The 16,940-nt window shown below is 45.9% G+C and overlaps 1 protein-coding gene across 2 annotated transcripts in view; it reads left to right on the top strand.

Annotated features, from left to right (window-relative positions):
• The window catches only part of TTL (tubulin tyrosine ligase), a 37,379-nt gene continuing 21,927 nt past the window's right edge, over positions 1,489–16,940 (top strand). Inside the window, exons 1-3 of one of the 2 annotated variants that reach the window (XM_018055326.1) lie at positions 1,489–1,771; positions 5,777–5,855; positions 14,535–14,767. In XM_018055326.1, the coding sequence (XP_017910815.1) occupies positions 1,615–1,771; positions 5,777–5,855; positions 14,535–14,767 (469 nt within the window). In that variant the 5' untranslated portion in view covers positions 1,489–1,614. The remainder of the gene's footprint in view (positions 1,772–5,776; positions 5,856–14,534; positions 14,768–16,940) is intronic. The other variant, XM_005686745.3, reaches the window with a different exon arrangement.

Raw genomic sequence — 16,940 nt, forward strand, 5'->3', positions numbered from 1 at the left:
GAATTAAAGTGTAGGAAGTGTGCCTCCCCTCAGATTCATTCACTGGAGGGGTGAGGAAGCTGGGGGACTATCTACCAACTCTCATTCCTCAGGGATGTTGGACTGCTGGGGGTGGAGCTTGAGGGGTGAGCAAATGTAATCACCCCAGCCTTCCTGGGCCTGCTCCATTTCCCCGCTGAGCCAGCTTCTCACAGCCAGTGATGCCCCCAGATAGTGGCCCAACTGGAAGCACAAAACAGGCAAGTACTCGCCCCCGGGAGTAAGGGCAAAATGCGAAGGAGAGCGCTCTTAACAGTATGCTAGGTAAATACCGTGAGCACTGGGAGAGAAGAGTAACAGATGTGAGGGCTGATGTGGGTAATTTATAAGGAAGTCTAGGAACCTCTGCGAGAAATCCTCTCTCCTTCCCTCAAATGCATCAAAAATTGTTTCCTAAAAGGAATTCAGAGTGAGATCAGGACTGAACGGACTTCAAAGTGCCACCCTCCCCTCACTCATAAGGAGAAATGGGTCTGAAGAAGGGAAAGCGAGTGACCCATCGCTGATAAGAGCAGGGCAGATCCAGGGCTCCCCTGCCTGTATGCAGGGAACCAACAACCTTAGTCGCTCAATCGGGACCCACTCTTTACGACCCTATGGACTGTAGATCGCCAAGCTCTTCTGGCCATGGGATTTCCCAGGCAAGCCTACTGGAGTGGGTTGCCATTTCCTTCTCCAGAGGATCTTGCCCACCCAGGAATTGAACCCCAGTCTCTTGTGTCTCCTGCATTGGCAGGTGGATTCTTTACCACTAAGCCACCAGGGAAGTCCCATGCCAGTGACCTAAGGAATCTAAAGTCACCTCCAACCTCCGGCTGTGCGCCACCCAGGAGGTCTCTGAAGGTGAAAGGAGCATTCGCCCCAAAGGAAACCAGCAGCCACCGGAACGCTTCTGGTTCTCGGCGGTCTTTAAACAGGAGAGTAAAAGAGCATCGTAGACACAGAATGAAGCCTTAGAACTTGCTTTTAATCCTTAAAATGTCCCCTTGAAATAGCAGGTAGAGAGCTACTAGAGCAAACCCCCTGAAAAGTGATCCTCCGACACCGCCCAGTCCCCGCCCCTCGACAGTGACCCTGGGCTCGGGAGGACCGCCCCAGTTTCCGGTCCTCTCCAGGGCCCGCACCTGCCGCCGCGCTCCCCCTCCTCCAGCCAGCCCCCGCACCCTCAGACTCAGGGGGGCGGCCCGGGGAGGGTGCCAGGCGCGCCTGTGGGTACAAGCCTCCACCCCGTAGCCAGCCGCAGAGCCGGCCGCAAGGAATCACGGGGCGAAGGCGGGGCCGCGCCGGTGGTGGGAGTGGCCGCACCCAGGATGGGCGGGGCCGCGCCAGGGGTGGGCGCGGCGTCCGGGCTGCGCTCGCGGCTCCAGCAGACGCGCAGGCGCCCGACCGTGGGCAGCCTCCGGGACCCGGGAGTCGCTGGGGGCGGGCGTGGGGGCGCTGTCGGAGCGTGCAGGGCGGGGCCGGAGCGGGGCGGGCACGCGGCTAGCGCCCGGGCTGGTCCCTAGTTGAGCCGCCGCCCGGCCGGCTGGTCTCTGCGGCGGCTGCCGGGGCGGCCCGGGCGCGCGGCCTTTCGCCATGTACACCTTCGTGGTGCGAGACGAGAACAGCAGCGTCTACGCCGAGGTGTCCCGGCTGCTGCTCGCCACCGGCCACTGGAAGCGGCTGCGGCGGGACAACCCCAGGTTCAACCTGATGCTGGGAGAAAGGAACCGGCTGCCCTTCGGCAGACTGGGTGAGCGTCCCCGTTTTGCGCCCTCCTGCTCCTTCCCTCCCCCCGTAGGAGCGCTTTTGTTTAAGGTCGGAAACCTTTTCCCCTCCGTCGTTCCTCGGTCAGATCGAAAACTGCATCCGTAGAGGGCCAGGCGCAGCGTTTTTCTTGCCTTCTCGTGCCCTCGATCGAATTTGGGGCGGGAGTGGCTGTGCGGGCCACTGGGACGGCAGCTGCCTCCTGACAATGACCGGTCCCCACAGCCCTCTCCCCCTGGGGGCGTCGGTCTCTCCGGGGCGGGGAGCCGAGACCGCTTGTTCCCCGGATTCCCCAGGGCCCGACACCCCCAAATCGGGCCGGTCGGCTGGGCGGATCGCCGGGCGGTGCGAGGTTCCGCGAGCCGGGGACGGATGTCTGGCTGGAGCCCTCTTGCAAATTTCCTCCTCTGAGGATTCCGCCCTGCCTGTGTGGGCTCGGGAAGGGTGCTTGCGTGTGTTGAAAGCCCTGAGCATTGAGTTCCCCGAAGACTCAAATAGACTGTCAGGGGATTTGGAAAAGACCTCTGAATTCCAAAACCAGTGAGCCCAGCCCGGCGAAGGGCGGAAAGGTGTCTGATTTTGAACCATTCCTTAGACCACCAAAGAACACGTTTCCACAGTAGCGTGTTGAATGCAGATTTTTCGTGACACTGGATTCTCTGTCCGGCTCTCTCCGAGGGAGTTCCCTTCGCGCCCATGGTTGCAGCAGGCAGCACAACATCTCCATATCCGCCTGTAGGAAGGGGCTGGAGAAGGAGAGGACCAGCGGCTCCTTTTTAGATGACGTAATCCAGAAGTTGTGCGGATCACTTCCTTTCACATCCCATTGACCTGAGCACAGTCTCACGGCCACTGCTCACTGCACAGTCATCCGGGAATTGCAGCTCCACTCGAGGTCGCCAGTGCGCCCTGCCAAAATTCCCCTGGGTTTGGGATCCCAACATATTGCCAAAGAATGGAAGGAGAGGACTGATAATGAGAAAAAGTCATCTGTGCCTTGGAGGGCTTCCCGAAGAGGGCAGTGTCCTACCTCTAGCAGAGGAGAGTGTTTTTAGAAATAGGTGTGGTCAGAGGGTGGAGAGATGGAAGAGGCAAAGAATGAAAATAGCCATTTGAAATTGACTTGCCTTGCTGAGGGCTTCCCTGGTGGCTCAGCAGTGAAGAATCCACCTGCCAACGCAGGAGACATGCGTTCAATCTCAAGATGGAGAAGATCCCCTGGAGAAGGAAATGGCAACGCTCTCCAGCATTTTTGCCTGGAGAATCCCATGGACAGAGAAGCCTGGCAGCCTAGAGTCCATGGAATTGCAAAGAATCAGACACAACTTAGCGACCAAACAATAAGCCCTTGATGAGCTTACAGAAAGAGCACAGTTGGGAGGGGAGCTGTAGAATTGTAATGATCTGAGCAGTGAAGGGGGTTCACCCTATTCTTACGGAAATGTCATTAAAATGGGACCACGAACAACTCTATATTCTTACACAAATTTCTAATATATGATGGGGACTCCATGGAAGAGCTGATTCCAACCCCCAGAAATTCTGGAATATAGAGAATGTGCCTGGAGATTGCCTTTTGTTAAACTGTCTCCCCAGGAAGCCCTCAGCAAGAATACCTTCCCTGAAAGAAAAAGACCTGCTTATTGTTGAGAATGTTAAATTTCCTCCTTGCTCTCTCTGCTTCCCTGCCTGACAGACTTTCTTCTTTGGACTGGGTGGTACCTAGCTGAAAGAGCTGAAGTTGGAATCCTAAAATTAAAAGCTGACAACAATCCTTCAATAAAAAATAAGTAAATTAGAAAAAAAAAATGACAACAGTGGCTCAGTGGTGGTGGAGGCAGGGGCCATCAGCACTGCTGAGGGGCTCAGCACTAGGGTATAGAAGCAGAATTCTAGAAGGTCTAAAACCTACACTGGTACCATGAAGTCAACAGTTGCTCAGTAAACATTTGGTTTTTATGAGAAAGCTGAGGGCTTCCTGGGGAGATAAAAGGCAATCTCCAGGCGCATTCTCTTATTCCAGGATTTCTGGGGGTTGGAATCAGTCCTTCGATGCAGTCCCCATCATACAACAGAAACTTGTATGACATTAACTCCCAAGCATCCTGATTGGGAGTTTGATGTTAGCAAATGCAAAGTATTCTATATATGTATAACTGAATCACTTTGCTGTATAACCAGAAATAACAACTGTGTGCATGCGCACTAAGTCTCTTCAGTTGTGTCCAACTCTTCGCAACCCTATAGACTGTAGTCCACCAGGCTCCTCTGTCCATGAGATTCTCCAGGCAAGAATACTGGACTGGGTTGCAATGCCTTCCTCCAGGGGATCATCCCTACCAAGGGATCAAACCTGCAACTCCTGCATTGTAGGTGGATTCTTTACCACTGAGCCACCAGGGAAGCCCCAATTCAACTCTAGTCCAATATAAAATAAAAATTTAAAAAAGAAATTCTAAAAAAGAGTGTCAGCCAAAAAATAAACAAACCCTTATACTTCAATAAAATTTATTTTAAAGATTAGTTTCTTAAAAGCAAGCAAAAAAAAAAAAGCAAAACAGCATCCCACAGCCGGGTGGTTATATGACTTAAATGTTAGGGGTATTTACCTTTTATACACAGTGAGAAACCCAAGGAGATGGCCCAGCCAGATAAAGGCCCAAGAATGCTGGTGCCATGGAGATGAGAAGGTGGGCAGTTTAGGTGTGAACCAGTCCACCTGTCTTAGGGAGATAATAAGAGCTAGTTAGTGCCTGAAAATTATTTGATTATATGCTGTCCTCCGATGAATTATTCTTTCATCTGGCATCTTCAATTCTAACTCCCTTTGTTTCATTCCTCTTTTGTGTGGCTGAAAACTCAGTGCATTTTGTTAGGATGTTAAATATACATTGAGGCTTTTGTAGAGATTATCATACTGCGTGAAATAAGTCACACAGAGAAAGACAAATATTATGTGTCACATATATGTGAAATCTAAGAAAAAATAGTACAAATGAATTTGTTTACAAAACAGAAACTGACTCACAGACATAGAAAAGAAACTTACGGTTACCGAAGAGGAGGGAGGGGAAGGGAAAAATTAGGCCTATGAGATTAACCAATCCACACTACTATATATAAAATAGATGAAAAAAAAGGGTTTATTGTATAGCACAGGGAATTATATTCAATATCTTGTAATGGATATGATTATTAAATACTTAAAGTGGAAAATAATCTGAAATATATATAGAGAGATATATGTATAACCGAATCACTGCTGTACATCTGAAAGTAATACAATATTATAAATCAACTACCTCAATAAAAATTTTTTTAATTGAGGCTTTTGTTTTTATTTGTATCCTTCTGCTTTAGTTTTATAGAGGAGGGGGCATGCAGTGCAACCTACTGTAAATGAGTTTCCCTGTGGGAGTATGCACAGAAGTATGCACATATTCTCAGGGCTCCTGAATTTATAGACACGACCTCTCCACCATCCCCTCTAAGCTAGCTAATGGCTCTCCTAAAAGTTTGCAGAGGTAGACATGCTCGCGAATAGCAGGATCTTAGTTCTACTGCCTTCATCGATGGCTGTAGAGAGCAAGGGTAGCAACTTCAGAAGTCTGACCATTTGAGTCTTTACTGTACAGAGATTATTAAATCCATGTGTTAAGCCACGAGTCGGGTACGGTGGGGATCCAGGAGAGGCAAAACAGAAAATACTTGTCCACCCTAGGAACAAAGGCAGCAGTGGTCCTTGGCAGACCCATGATACTGGTATAATCTCCACTCTGGGAAGGGTGAGAATTGCGAGCCGAAAACTGAGCAAAGGGGCATTGAGGCGCAGGGCAACAGAATCACTCTCTTTCCAACACCCAGTCTGATAATGGGGGAAAGAGGAGCTAAGCATGACACGCTTGCTCTGTGTCCTATATGCAGGTGCTGACATTGGTTTCCACCGGAGTAATGGTCTGTTTCCTTTCTGAACCTCCTCTCTGCTTCACAGGTCATGAGCCTGGGCTGATGCAGTTGGTGAATTACTACAGAGGGGCTGACAAATTGTGTCGCAAAGCATCTTTAGTGAAGTAAGTGTTCTTTAAGACCCAGTGTTTTCCATTGTCACATAAACGTAAGCTTTCATCCTGAAGCGCTTAAGCAGAATGTGAAATTGTCATTTAAGGGTGAAAATACTTTCATTTAGAAAGCAATCAAAGATGAGTTTTGGTGTGTGTGTATGTTGCCACATTGCTGGAATCTTAGTTCCCTGACCAGGGATCAAACCTGTGCCTCCTGCATTGGAAACTAGGAGTCTTAACCACTGGACTGCCAGGGAAGTCCCCAGATACTAGTTTTGATTGTTATCCAAACTTTGCTGTATGTGTCTGGTAAAGCCTGCCTGTCTCTTACATGAGGGGCTTCCCTGGTGGCTCAGTGGTAAAAAAAATCTGCCTGCTAGTCCACAGGTTCGATCCCTGGGTCGGGAATATTCCCCAGGAATAGCTACCACTCCAGTATTCTTGCCTGGAGAATCCCGTGGACAGAGGAGCCTAGCGGGCTACTGTCCGTGGGGTCGCAGAGTCGGGCACGACTTAGCGACTCAACAATAACAACAACTCATAGGTGAGGATTCCTTGAAGCAGAGCCTAAGACGGGGCTTCTCATGGCAGTGATTAATGAGGAGAGGGCTAGCAGGAGAAACTCATTGAGAACCAGGGAAGCCCGGGAAGCAGCCAAGCAAAGAGGTGGTTTCAGCTGAAATCTCAATTCAGCCTGATTCCATGGAAATTGGAGCAAACGGCCCCTTGATAGTCTAGACTCTGATGTCGGTCAGCCACTGGCTATGGGAGGACACACCTTCCCAGCATTTCTAGGCAGCAGCTGGTCCCTGGAGAAGGGGTGCACATGTGCTTATAGCAGTCAACTCGCAGCAGCCAGGGTCCCCTCAGAAGGGACACCTGGGGAGAATATACCAGTATCTACCGCACTGCCTATCTCTGAGCAGTTCGCTTATGGCTTGCTGCCAAAAGAACAGCATCATGGGACTTCCCTGATGGTCCAGTGGTTAAGACTCAAAGTGGTTAAGTCAGTCCAGTGTCCGACTCTTTGTGACCCATGGACCATAGCCTGCCAGGCTCCTCTGTCCATGGGAACCTCCAGGCAAGAATACTGGAGTGGGCTGCCGTTTCCTCCTCAACGCAGGGAGCACGAGTTCCATCCCTGGTCGGGGAACTAAGATCTCAAATGCCTTGCTATGTGACAGAACAAAACAAAAAAAGAAGAATGGTGTCATGAGGTGGAAGGGGGCAGCCTGATCCAGTGATTAAGATCTAGGATCAGCAGCTTGGGTTTTAATTTCAACTCTTCTTAACAGCTTGGGCAAATTTTTCTAATCCCTCTAAGCCTCAGTGCATCCTTCACAAAGAGGTTGTAATGCACAGAATGTCTGTAACAGTGGCACAGACTGAGCATTTGACCCTATGCCTTCGTTTCCTTTTCTGTAAAATGAGGATAATAATCGCAACTACCTCAGGGTTGTTGTAAGGATTAGTTGAATTAATTTATGTAAAGTCTTGGACTCATCCGAGGGTCAGAGTCCATATTGCATAAATGAAAGAGGGGTGGGGCCCCTAAAATCAGGTCTCCAGGATTCCCTCCACGGTGACTAGTGTGAATGTGTATGTAGCCAAACACATCACTTGGGTAAGACAACACTAGAAGCCATGACTCAGTGAAAACACTCTTTTCCCCAATCACGCTGCTTTTCGGGCTCTAGATATTTACTAACTTGTGTTGATAGGAATATTTCCACCTTTTGGCTCAGACTCACTGCCCTCAGTAACTTATGTACCACTTCTCCCTGTGATGGATTTTCATGGTTTATCAGCTACTCCTAAAGCAGAACAAAGCTTCATAAAGTCTTCTTTTTACATATTTACGTATTTATTTGTTTTTAAACATTTATTTACTTGACTGCATCGGATCTTAGTTGTGACATAGAATCTTTGTTGCATCATTCAAGATCTTTAGCTATAGTGCAAGGATTCTCTAGTTATGGTGTGCGGGCTTAGTTGTTCCATAGCCTTTGGAATCTTAGTTCCCTGACCGGAGATCAAACCCATGTCCCCCTGCATTGCAAGGTGGATTCTTAACCACTGGACCACCAGAGAAGTTCCCTTATTTACATATTTAGAACTCAAGTTTGTTTCACAAGAACTAGGAGTAGAAGTGGGATTGTTTATTGAGGTTATTCATTTAGATATTTTGATAAAATGCTTGTTCATTCTATGATTTTTTTTCTAAAGATAAAGGTAGGATTTTTTTTTTGAGTAAAAAGCAGAGGATACTGTGAAAAGTAATGTTCTCTATATTTGCATACTTGGCAGCTAAGGTAAAATGGAGAGAGTTCAGAGCTAGAGGCATGAGTAGATCTGAGTAAGTGTCTGGATCTCTGTGGCCTTGGACGGTGCCACTCAGAATCCCCATGTCCCATCTGTGAGGATGTCGGGGATCATGCCCGCTTCTTGCCTCCCTCAAGGCATGTGACATGGTCTATTATGGCACCCTATACATGGCGACGTGACTTACATGGGCTGGGGGTTGTCGTCATCCTCTAAACTTCTTTCATTCTCTCAGGAGTCCTGTGAAGGACTGCGGTCATTCCCTTTGTCCCATAGTTTATATGGCTCAAAGTGAAAGTAAAAGTGTTAGTTGCTCAGTCGTGTCCAACTCTTTTCGACTCCATGGACTGTAGCCCACCAGGGTCCTCTCCATGGGATTTTCCAGGAAGGATACTGGAGTGGGTTCCCATGCCCTTCTCCAGCGGTTCTTCCTGACCCAGGGGTTGAACCCAGGTTCCCTGCGTGGCTGGCAGATTCAAAATAAAGTAAATAGAGTGCTAGCTGCATGTATCATTGAAATTGCCTAGTAGCCCCATTAAAATGAGTACAAAGATGGCTTCCCTGGTGGATCAGTGGTAAAGAATCTGCCTGCCACTGCAGGAGACTGGGTTTCCATCCCTGATGCAAGATCCCACAGGCCTCAGAACAACTAAGCCCGTGTACCACAACTACTGAGCCTGTGCTCTAGAGCTTGGGAGCCACACTACTGAGTCCACAGGCCCTATAGCCCGTGGTCTGCAACAAGAGAAGCCACAACAATGAGAAGCCCGCGTACCGCAACTAGAGAGTAGCCTCCGCTCGCCACAACTAGGGAAAAGTCCGTGCAGTAACGAAGGCCCAGACAGCCAAAAAAAAAAATTAATTAGTTGACTGATTAATTTTAAAAAATGAGTACAAAGACATTGTACAATTTATTTTAGTAATATATTTTATTTAACCAAATAATTCTAAAATGTCAGTTTGACATGTAATTAATATAAAAAACAACTAATGAGATATATTATTTTTGTATTCAAGTCTTCAGAATCTGGTGTGTATTTTATGTTTATAGCATATCTAAACTCAAACATTAAATTTTCATTGGTGTGCTTCCCAGGAAGTGTAGTGGTAAAGACTCTGCTCTTCGACTGCAAGGGGGCACAGGTTCGATCCCTGGTTGGGAATTAAGATCCTGCATGCCTTGGGGTGTGGGGGAAGAAAAAGAAGGAAAGACATATGCAGCATGGATATAGGTGGAAAAGTATAAATCACAAGGCCATTTTTTATCTTTGATTATTGTGTGAAATAATAATTGAAAAGAATGATTTGGTAAGCGTTCCTCTTATTTTAAGACAATGTGAATTGCAGTTAACAATACAAGAACCCTGGTAAAATTCTTCTATCTCTTACTCAGGGGCATTGGTAAAGAACACAGTATCATTAAATTCATCATCTTGTGTTTCTTCCATTCTTCATTGTATCATTTGCAAGTATGTACTGAACCATTTTAACAATTTATCCATACTGAGTACAAATGTTTTTAGTATGTGTCGATATGTATCATGCAATAAAATGTAGCAATAAAGCAAAAAAAAAACACAAAACACAAGCAAACATCAGTCTATTCAGTTCAGTTCAGTCGCTCAGTCGTGTTCAAGTCTTTGTGTCCCCCTGGCAGCACGCCAGGCCTCCCTATCCATCACCAGCTCCTGGAGTTCACTCAAACTCACGTCCATCGAGTCCGTGATGCCATCCAGCCATCTCATCTTCTGTCGTCCCCTTCTCCTCCTGTCCCCAATCCCTCCCAGCATCAGAGTCTTTTCCAATGAGTCAACTCTTCGCATGAGGTGGCCAAAGTATTGGAGTTTCAGCTTCAGCATCATTCCTTCCAAAGAACACCCAGGGCTGATCTCCTTCAGAATGGACTGGTTGGATCTCCTTGCAGTCCAAGGGACTCTCAAGAGTCTTCTCCAACACCACAGTTCAAAAGTATCAATTCTTCTGCACTCATTAAATCCCAGTAAATCCAGACTTTAACCCAGGTTAGCTGAAGCAATGTCTGTCACGATAGAAACTATTTTATCACATATAAATGGAATTCACCTGACAAATGTAAAGATTAGGGAATATCTTTACCATGAGTTTCTATTTTAGGCTGCAGTTTGACAATATTTTTTCATATATTTGGAAATCTTTTGAGGCAAAATATACAAATTATTAATTGGGCAGCTTATATCACCCAGCTCATCTAAAGATAAGGAAAAATATTTCAAATTTTTCAAATTTTGATTCAATCTTTGATATTGTTAGAAATGCTTTGTGCTCTCTGGGCAGTTATTGATGGCTTAACTAAAGATCATTCACTTTTTGTAAAATATTTTTTTAGGCTTTCCTCAAAATTCTTTTACTACATTTCCATCTAAAATGATACTGTTATTTTGTGTAAGAATCCAAGCCATTTCATAGCTGAACAAAATTACAAACCCAGATCCTTTTAAAAATGTTTAAAGTTTTTTTTCCTGTGGAGTTTTTAATTCTGATTTTAGCCACTAATTTCATTGTTTGTTTTTTGACTGTTGAAAGGTAAACACTTATCGAATTCCTTATGTTTCTTGAAAATGTCCCCTTTATACAACAAACTTCATTTTCCCTTCCACTGCTGCTGCTGCTAAGTCGCATCAGTCATTTCTGACTCTGTGCGACCCCGTAGATGGCAGCCCACCAGACTTCCCCATCCCTGGGATTCTCCAGGCAAGAACACTAGAGTGGGTTGCCATTTCCTTCTCCAATGCATGAAAGTGAAAAGTGAAAGTGAAGTCGCTCAGTCATGTCCGACTCTTAGCCACCCCATGGACTGCAGCCTACCAGGCTTCTCCGTCCATGGGATTTTCCAGGCAAGAGTACTGGAGTGGGCTGCCATTGCCTTCTCCGAAACACAGCAGATTTTAATTGCTGTCCATGGTGAAATTTGTGACACACATTTGAATGTATTCTAGTGCTTATTTTTCCTTTATTGTGTGGTTATAGCTCTAGCTTCTGCATCTCCACTCAGTTTTATATCAGTAGTATACCTTTGTTTTAAATTGAAGAACTTGTCCATACACATTTTTTTTTAATTAGAAAAATAATTATGCTTGCTTACCAATTATGAATACCTAGCTATTACTAGCGCTTCCCAGGTGGCTTAGTGGTAAAGAATCACCTACAGGAAATACAGGTTCAATCCCTGGTTCAGGAAAATCCCCTGAAGAAGGAAATGGCAACCCACTTCAGTATTCTTGCCTGAGAAGTTTCATGGACAGAGGAACCTAGAGGGCCACAGGCTGTGGGGTCATAAAGAGTTGGACACAACTTACTGAGTAAATAAAAACAAGGCTATCACTATGACTTGTGCTATGAGCATAATAAGCATGTTATAGCGCTTCATCAGTGCCTGGAAAACAATCACATGAATCCATCTATTGTCCACAAGCAGAACAGTGATGCTTTTATGTTTAATACCAGAAGCAGCATGTGCACCCGACACACAGGCCACCCTTTAGCAGCAGCCTCTTAGGTCATCCACTGGTGAAAGGGAAACATCATCTTGCCAAACAGTACTGTTGTGCTTCATGGAAACTTATCTTACGATGCTTCAACTTTTAAATTAAAACTAGACATAGTTGGAAATTCAGTTGAGTTGCATTGGCCACTTTTCAAGTGCTGCGAAGCACTTGAAAGTTCCATGTGGCTCATGGCCACCATATCAGATGGTGCAGATAGAGCCGAATGGTCTGTGAGTAGAAATGCATGGTTTGGTGGTGTTTTGTTTTTTGTGGTTTTTTTTTGGTTATTTTGAGTTCTTTAAGTTAAATTCCATTGCCTCTGACTTAAAAAGAAAGTGAAAGTGAAAGTCACTCAGTTGTGTCTGACTCTTTGTGACCCCTATAAGTCCATGGAATTTTCCAGGCCAGAATACTGGAGTGGGTAGCCTTTCCCTTTGTCCAGGTGCCGGGGTCCAGCCCCGGTGGATCCAGGGAATTCGAAGGGTGGACGGCGTTGGCGTGGAAAGACTTGTTTATTTATTAATATAAGATTAGATTAAGAAACTATAGTGTAGTAGGAAGATTAAGTGGAGGAAGAGGGCTGAATGGCTTGGTTTACGCGGAAGACCAATAAAATTCCAGACAAGGAATTTGCACCATCTACGTTGGGCCACCAGCGCCCGCTTGTATATCTAAGCGGGCCTTGCCTTAAGCTCCCTTTCGCGCGGGTCTTAACAGCCAGGACAAGTAAGTAGACCTGGCGAGCCTCCGTGCCCCAGATGGAAATTCAGCATGAAATTAAAGTAAAGAGCAGAGGGAGGGAAAGGGAGAGAAGGAGAGAGAGAGAGAGACACGGGGGGCGGGGGGCGGGGGGGGCAGATTCCCAAGAAACCAAGCCGAGAGACTAGTTAGAGAAACTGGTCCCATCCTTTATTGTTCAGAAGGCCTTTTATACTTTTTATAAAACATGGAGATCAAAGGGTAACACAAAATTATGTAGCATTCGCAACCCAGACTCTTTCTGTATATCATTTTGTATACAAAAGGTCTCAGGTGATTTCCTTGGCCAAGAGGCTTGTTAACACTTTTTGGCTCTTCTTTAATGAATGTTAATTTCGTTTCCCCTGAAGTGTTTTTCTTTAATCTGCATCTCCTTAAAGCATTAAAGTTACATCTCTATAGAACAAAGGTGCAGTGGGTTTTAACAAAGAAGGTACTTAACTCAGATCTAATGTTGCTAATACCAGGTCTACTACTTGTTTTTTTATATACCAACTATATCTAAAAATAAAGGATATGAAAATTTGGCAGCAAGTATTGACTCAACAAATGAAACTTTTAATCAGTCCTATTCTAAAGATTTTGACTCCTCGGAAGCTGCTACATTCCTAGGATGTTTTAAGCTTCCTGTGCCTCCTGCGGTCAGGAGGCCTCAAACAATCACATGCTGCAGGCAGGCTAGAAAGCCATCAGAGGGGTTTTTGGATTGAAACACTCTTTCAAATGCAGACAACTAAAGCCCTGAATTGACTTTTTCCAGAAAATGTCAGAAGAGTGGAAAAGCAGAGGACAAAAACCGGCAGATTTTTGTTGGGGTACATGCTTAGGAATTTCCAGAGGGGCCCCTGAAGTCTGAGCACGCCTTGCATATGTCAGCTTCCTTCCTCATGACCTTGTCACGGGCGGGATTCCTCACACTGGCTCCCGGCATCCAGGGAATTTTCACAACCTAGGGATCGAACCCAAGTCTCCCACATTGCAGATGGATTCTTTACCAGCTAAGCCACAAGGGAAGCCCAAGAATACTGGAGTGGGTAGCCTGTCCCTTCTCCAGAGGATCTTCCTGACCCAGGAATTGAACCGGGGGCTCCTGCATTGCAGGCGGATTCCTTACTGAGCTATCAGAGAAGAGCTTTATTTAAAAATCTCAATGAATAGTTTCTTTTCATTATTTCTGCTGTTGGCTCACCGGCTGAGTTTTGCTGATTACAGACCAGGCTCTGGCATTTCTGTTTTAGAGAGACAAGGAAGTGCAGCTCAGGGGACGCTTGTGAGTGTCTTTGGCTAGGTTCTTCCCTCCTCTGATTCCTGGGGACCAAATGGGTTTAGAGTCAGGACTTGGGAACGATTCAGGGCTTGCATCCTGCCTGTTCCTCACTACCTTTATGATGTTGGGAAGTTCACTTCTCTGTGACCCAGTACCTCATCCATGAAAGGTGATGCTGGTGCCTCTCCCTACGAATCTCATTGGGAAGGCGATGCCGAGGGAAGCCCTTGTGTTTATTAAGTGCTTGATGTTATATCCCCCTTGTTTTGTTATTTGGGAGGCAGGAGATGTGTTTAGTTATGACCATCAGAGTCCTGTGTTCCAGTAGAAAGACTCTTCCTAGGAATTCCCTGGCAGTCCAGTGACTCAGGTTCGATCCCTGGTCTGGGAACTAAGATCCTTCAAATTCCGAAGTATTAGGCTTTTCTCTCCAGAGTTGGGCCAAGGTAGTATTTTTGCTAGTATTCCAGATAGTTTCCTCAATTCTCCACTTGGTTTTGTTAGTGCAGGTCTAGCTTGGCTATAGCATATTTGTTGGAAATATGTTGTTTCAGGATCACTGCAAATCAAGTTTCCTTAGTGATGCATTTTAAGAGGAGTTAGAGTTCTGGACGTTAAGCCCCTTTGGAGTCCCGTGGAGTCTGCCTGTAAGGTCCTGTGTAACAGCTGTGTGCTGCGCTGTGGTCGTGGGATAAGGAGGCCAGCTCTGGGCCCTGGCCATGCCTCCTTGGAGAGCTGTGGGGCGAAGCACTGGCTTTTCTGAATAGAGGGAGAGACTGTCCTCAGAAGAGAGACTGACCTTCTATCATCTGCCAGGCTCATCAAAACCAGCCCAGAACTGGCTGAGTCCTGCACATGGTTCCCTGAGTCCTACGTGATTTATCCAACCAACCTCAAGACCCCAGTTGCTCCAGCTCAGAATGGAATCCATCCACCGCTCCATAGTTCAAGGACAGATGAGAGAGAATTCTTCCTGGCTTCATATAACAGAAAGAAAGAGGAGGGAGAGGGCAACGTTTGGATTGCAAAGTCATCAGCCGGAGCCAAAGGTGAGTTGGCATCACTGCCCCTTCTCCCTTCCCTGCAGGTGCTTGATATTCTTTGTTAGATTCAAATGATGTCTTTAGATGAGTGACTAGAGACCACATCTAGTTACACAACTTAAAATATCTAGGTTCTGATGACCTAGAAATGTATATCTCCAAATCACTTACAGTAAGTCCTCCATGTTCGAATTAGTTCCATTCTGAGAGCACATTCATAAGCCCAGTTTGTTTGTGTGTGTGCTTAGTCACTCAGTCGTGTCCGGCTCTTGGCAGCCCCGTGGACTGTAGCCCGCCAGGCTCCTCTGTCCATGGGATTCTCCTGGCAAGAATACTGGAGTGAGTAGCCATTCCCTTCTCCAGGGGATCTTCCCGTAGGTACCCAACTAACACAATCAGCCATATAGGACTGTACTGTAATAGATTTATAATACTTTTCACACAAATAAGACATTTAAAAAAATAAGCATTTTTCATCTCACAGTACAGTACCTCGAAAAGTACAGCAGCACGGTGCACCAGCTGGCACCAGGGGCTGGCATCGAGTGAACGGGCAAGAAGAATTACTGATGGAGGAGGGAGAGGAGGTGGGAGATGGTACAGCTGAAGGGTCATCAGCAATAGGGGACGAAGGGCAAGCTGCACAACCACTTGCAGAGGATACAGCCTGTGACAGTGTACTCCAGACGCGTGAACTACCTTACGTGATTTTGACATACAAACGCACGTTCTCATCTTTGAAGGTTTGCAACTTGAAGGTTCATGTATAGGGGACTTACTGTATACTAAATAAAGTAAAATAAAATAAGCAAAAGTGTCTCTAGCTGAGGGCTTTCTCTTTAAGCTCCAAACCCAATGGTAAGCATTTTCAACTTAACATGTCTGATGCAGAACCTTTTGTTTCCTTTCAAACTATACCCACCCCAGCCTGCTCCTCTTTCTGCCTGCTCATGGAGTACATGATCCCACTTTTCACCCAGCCTCTGAACCCCAAACCTAGGAGTCCTTCTTGCCTGCTCTTTGCTTTACAGTCAACCTCTAACACATCAGCAAGTCTTGCTAACTCTACCTTTAAAATAGAGTCTCAAATAGAACTTTTCTTACCATTTCCACTGCTCTCACTTGACACCAAAGCTCCTGTTCTCTCTAACCTTGGTAATTACAATGCCTTTCCACAGCAGCTCTCCTGCTCTTGGGCCCAGTGATGTTTTAAAAATGGAAACATGATCGTATTACTCCCCACTCAAGACTTACCAGCTGGCTCCTTGAGGCAACTAGAATAAACTCAAGTCCTGCTAGAAGTCGACACCACTTGATATTTGCCCGTTTCTCTGATCTCACCCCCATCCTTGGCCTTGCTCCCTGTACTGTAGCCAGGAAGCCTGCCTAGAGTCCCTCAAATACTCTGAATTCATCTCTGTACCTGGAACGCACTTCCACGAGCTGTTTTCTCAGCTCAGATGGTGCCTTGTCAGAGAGGCTTGTCTGATCTAAAATAGCCTCTATGTCCATTGCTTTCTATCCTTTCCCCTGCTTTAATTTTCCATCCCTGCACTAACCTTTTCCAGCACGCTATTACTTATTAGTTTATCTCTATCTCCTCCATAATCCTGCAAGCTCCATGTAAACACAGACTTTGTTTTCTTCATCTCTGTACCTTCCCTGCAGGCTCTTAATAAATGTGTGTGAATGAATGCACTGAAGGCATAAGGTGTGCCATAGCTCAGGCTTAAAGTAAGGCAGTTGCCAATGTAATGATCACATAGACATGGTCCTTCTCTATAACTACTATCATATGCTGTCTTAAAAACCATTCCATTTTGAACTTATGCTTCTTTGATTGCCTTGAAAGACTGTCTGGCCATTGGTACTCAATTTTTTTTTTTTTAATCAAAATCAACTTTGTTATTATTTCCAACCTCACTTCTGATCTTATAAACAATACAGGTTCATTATAGGAAGTTAGAATGTACAGATGCTATTATTCCCCTATTATAAATTAAAACACCTATTACCATCATTTTGGTAATTATCTCTTTTTTAAAAAAAACTTTTTATTCTGTATTGGGGAATAGCTGATTAACAGTGTTGTGATTTTCTGGTTTAGATAAACAACTAAGGGACTCAGCCATATATACACATGTATCCAATCTCCCCCAAACTCCCCTCCCCTCCAGGC

The sequence above is a fragment of the Capra hircus genome, chromosome 11 (genome assembly GCF_001704415.2).
Source record: "Capra hircus breed San Clemente chromosome 11, ASM170441v1, whole genome shotgun sequence".
Taxonomy (NCBI): Eukaryota; Metazoa; Chordata; class Mammalia; order Artiodactyla; family Bovidae; genus Capra; species Capra hircus.